The 2980-nt window shown below is 35.6% G+C and overlaps 1 protein-coding gene across 1 annotated transcript; it reads left to right on the top strand.

The window, feature by feature from the left end:
- The first annotated feature begins 360 nt into the window (after window positions 1-360).
- LOC146210175 (uncharacterized) lies at window positions 361-1939 on the top strand. The gene is made up of 3 exons (XM_084598054.1): window positions 361-1209; window positions 1728-1900; window positions 1932-1939. The coding sequence occupies exons 1-3, from the start codon at window positions 551-553 to the stop codon at window positions 1937-1939; spliced, it is 840 nt and encodes a 279-aa protein (XP_084454180.1). The 5' UTR covers window positions 361-550.
- The last annotated feature ends 1041 nt before the right edge of the window (window positions 1940-2980 follow it).

Below are 2980 nucleotides of genomic sequence, written 5' to 3'. Positions count from 1 at the left end.
TTAACGGAAAGAAAATTGATATATGAAACACAAGGAATCAGCATAACAAAAACCATAACATCGGGTTCTCCTCAGGGATCTCCACTAAGCCCTTTATTATGGAATTTGATAGTGGCGGACATATTCAAGTTAAAGTTCGAGGAAGGCATCCATATCCAGGCTTTTGCGGATGACATAATTCTTTTAATCAAGTTTAAATCCCGACAACAGGTTAAAAATCAAGCCAACAAAGCATTAGAAACCATTTCAGAATGGGGAAGGAAAGTACACCTAGAATTTAATCCAAACAAATCGAAATGTCTCCTTATTAAAAAAAAGTTATGGCAATCGAGTCCCGGTAATTAAAATTAATAACGAAAAACTAAAAATTGTAAACGAATTGAAGATACTAGGAGTAATCTTCGATAACAATATGTCCTTCTTACCACATTTAAAGTATGTAAAGGAAAAAGTTCAGATGTTGACTACCAACTTAAGCAAATTCTCAAAAGTAGGCAAAGGAATGAAAGGACAACACTTAAGAAAACTGTACACATTAGGAATAGAAAGAATGATAGTATATGGTGCTCCAATTTGGTATGAAGATAAAGTAATAATTCAAAGAAAATTAAAATCTATTCAGCGAATTCCATTAATATTAATAACTAAAGCCTATCGAACCACCTCAAATGTAACATTAAATGCGATAGCAAACATTCCACCTGTTCATTTAAAGATAAAGGCAGAGAAAGAAGTTTTTGAAATAATGCAAGGGTACAAAACATTTTATTTTAAAGGAAAACAATTTTCTGGTAAAGAAATAACGAACAAGTATGACATGTGGAACTACCATCCAGCAGAGAAATTAGCATATAAATATACAGAAGAAGTTAATATAACAGCAGATATAAAGATATATACTGATGGCTCGCAGATTAATGAAAATACGGGTGCAGCATTTGTAGTATTTAATGGTAGAGAAGAACAGTTATTTCACAAACAATATAAACTTCCACAATACGCAAACAATTTCTATGCAGAGGTAGTTGCTATTAAAAAGGCAATCGAATACGTCAGCGGCAATGAAAGTAACAAAATTCAAATATTGACAGATAGTCTATCGGCACTTCAAGCGATTAAAAATCCAAATAATCAGAATCCGGCAATACAAGAAATTAAAAAAGAATTAAATAAAAGGAAGAAAAGCAATATCATTTTAACATATATAGGGTGTTGAATATTTGGGGTCTGGGATTTAAAAAATTCCTTTGCAAAATCTACTGCCCCATTCGAGCTGAAATAACGTTCACAAAGTAGCAAAATATCGTCTACGTTATCTGATAAGTGATTCAACATCAGTACGTGCCTAGATTTTCCGAAATCGAGAAAAAGCTGCTCTCGGCGGCGTGCACAATTTTCGCAGAAGAGAGTCGAAAAGCTATTTTGACATGATGCGTCATCTGTCGGGCAGCGAGGCAAGCGCGCCAACGGCCGGGATGGAGCTTGTCTCACTGCTCGACAGGTGACGTATCATGTCAAAATAGCTTTTCGACTCTTCTGCGAAAATTGTGCACGCCGCCGAGAGCAGTTTTTCCTCGATTTCGGAAAATCTAGGCAAGTACCAATGTTGAATCACTTATCAGATAACGTAGACGATATTTTGCTACTTTGTGAACGTTATTTCAGCTGGAATGGGGTAGTAGATTTTGCATAGGAATTTTTTAAATTCCAGCCCCCAAATATTCAAGACCCTGTATAAAAGGACATAGTGGAATTAAGGGGAACGAAATGGCGGATGCATTAGCCAAAGAAGCATTAGAGAAAGGAGAACTAACAAATATACCAATTTCAAAAATATTTGTTAAGAAACAGTTGCAAAATAGAATATATGAAGAATGGAATGAGATTTGGAACAAAGAAGGTAAAGGAAGCAGTGCATTTGAATGGATCAGAAGTGTAAAGAACTTACCGTATCATTTTCCCACAAATCATTACACTTCACAGGCAATATCATCTCATGGAAGATTTCCTTTTTATCTGCAAAGATTCAACATTTCAGCCTCTCGTAAATGTTCATATGGAGAAAATATATGTAATTTCGATCATTATATTGAAAGATGTCGGGATACGAAGAAAGAAAGAGATCAGTTAATAAAAATATTAGGCCCTAATTTACAACTACGTAAACCAGAAATAATTAAAAATCTGGAAACATACAAAATTCTAGAAAGAATGGTACAAATAATATTAGAAAAATCGTATGAAAATAATTAGATCATATAGGATACATTTTGGATAAAACAGGTGTGGGAGCTGAGGGGCAGCTCACGCCAACCGAGGTGGGCACAAATGCCCGCCCCTTTAGCCGCACACCAAATTGGGACACAACAACACAAACAAAACGCAGCAAGGAATGTCAAATAAGAAAATTGGGAAGTACAAAGGCAAGATTCATAATACTATTTGCATTTACATAGCAGTCAACAACATAAGAGTCAATGACGTCACTGGATGTCAAGAGCAGAGCGAGGAAGGAAAAAGATGTGCAAGATCAACAGTGTTGAAGAGAAGACAGCAGTGAAGTGCAGTGTTGGTGTGTTCAAGAAGAAAAGTATTTTGTGCAGTGCAGTCTTGTGAGGTGCGGTGCTGGATATTTGAAACGTGTCTTCAGTACGGTGCAGTGTTGTGTGAGACGGCTTTGGATATTCGAAATGTGCATTATGTGAAACAACTGACCAGAAGGAAGGCTATTCTACTATGGTGAAGCCCAGAAGCGTTGGAATCAACTGAAGATAGCAAGTACAAGGGTGCGTCAAGTATTGAAGTGTGTTTTTAGCGGAAGAGCAGAGACACGATGATTATGAAGATTATGTTTATCCATATGTTAAGTATAAATTTGTGTTTATATAACTATTATGGTGTATCTAAATGTATAATGTACAAGGTATATTCCTGGAGTAAATGTTAATATGTGTACAACATCAGTATTATATGCAATTTT

Source organism: Amblyomma maculatum, chromosome 1 (genome assembly GCF_055883805.1).
Source record: "Amblyomma maculatum isolate TAMU_Amacu chromosome 1, ASM5588380v1, whole genome shotgun sequence".
In the NCBI taxonomy this organism is placed as follows: domain Eukaryota; kingdom Metazoa; phylum Arthropoda; class Arachnida; order Ixodida; family Ixodidae; genus Amblyomma; species Amblyomma maculatum.
The sequence above is the reverse complement of the archived record's forward strand: the minus strand, read 5'-3'. Positions and strand labels throughout refer to the sequence as shown.

Bases quoted from the DNA above. Each gene is read 5' to 3' on its own strand.
- LOC146210175 (XM_084598054.1), top strand. From the start codon at position 551: ATGATAGTATATGGTGCTCCAATTTGGTATGAAGATAAAGTAATAATT. The intron at 1,210-1,727 runs GTGTTGAATATT...CAAATATTCAAG, and splicing joins ATCATTTTAACATATATAGG to ACCCTGTATAAAAGGACATA.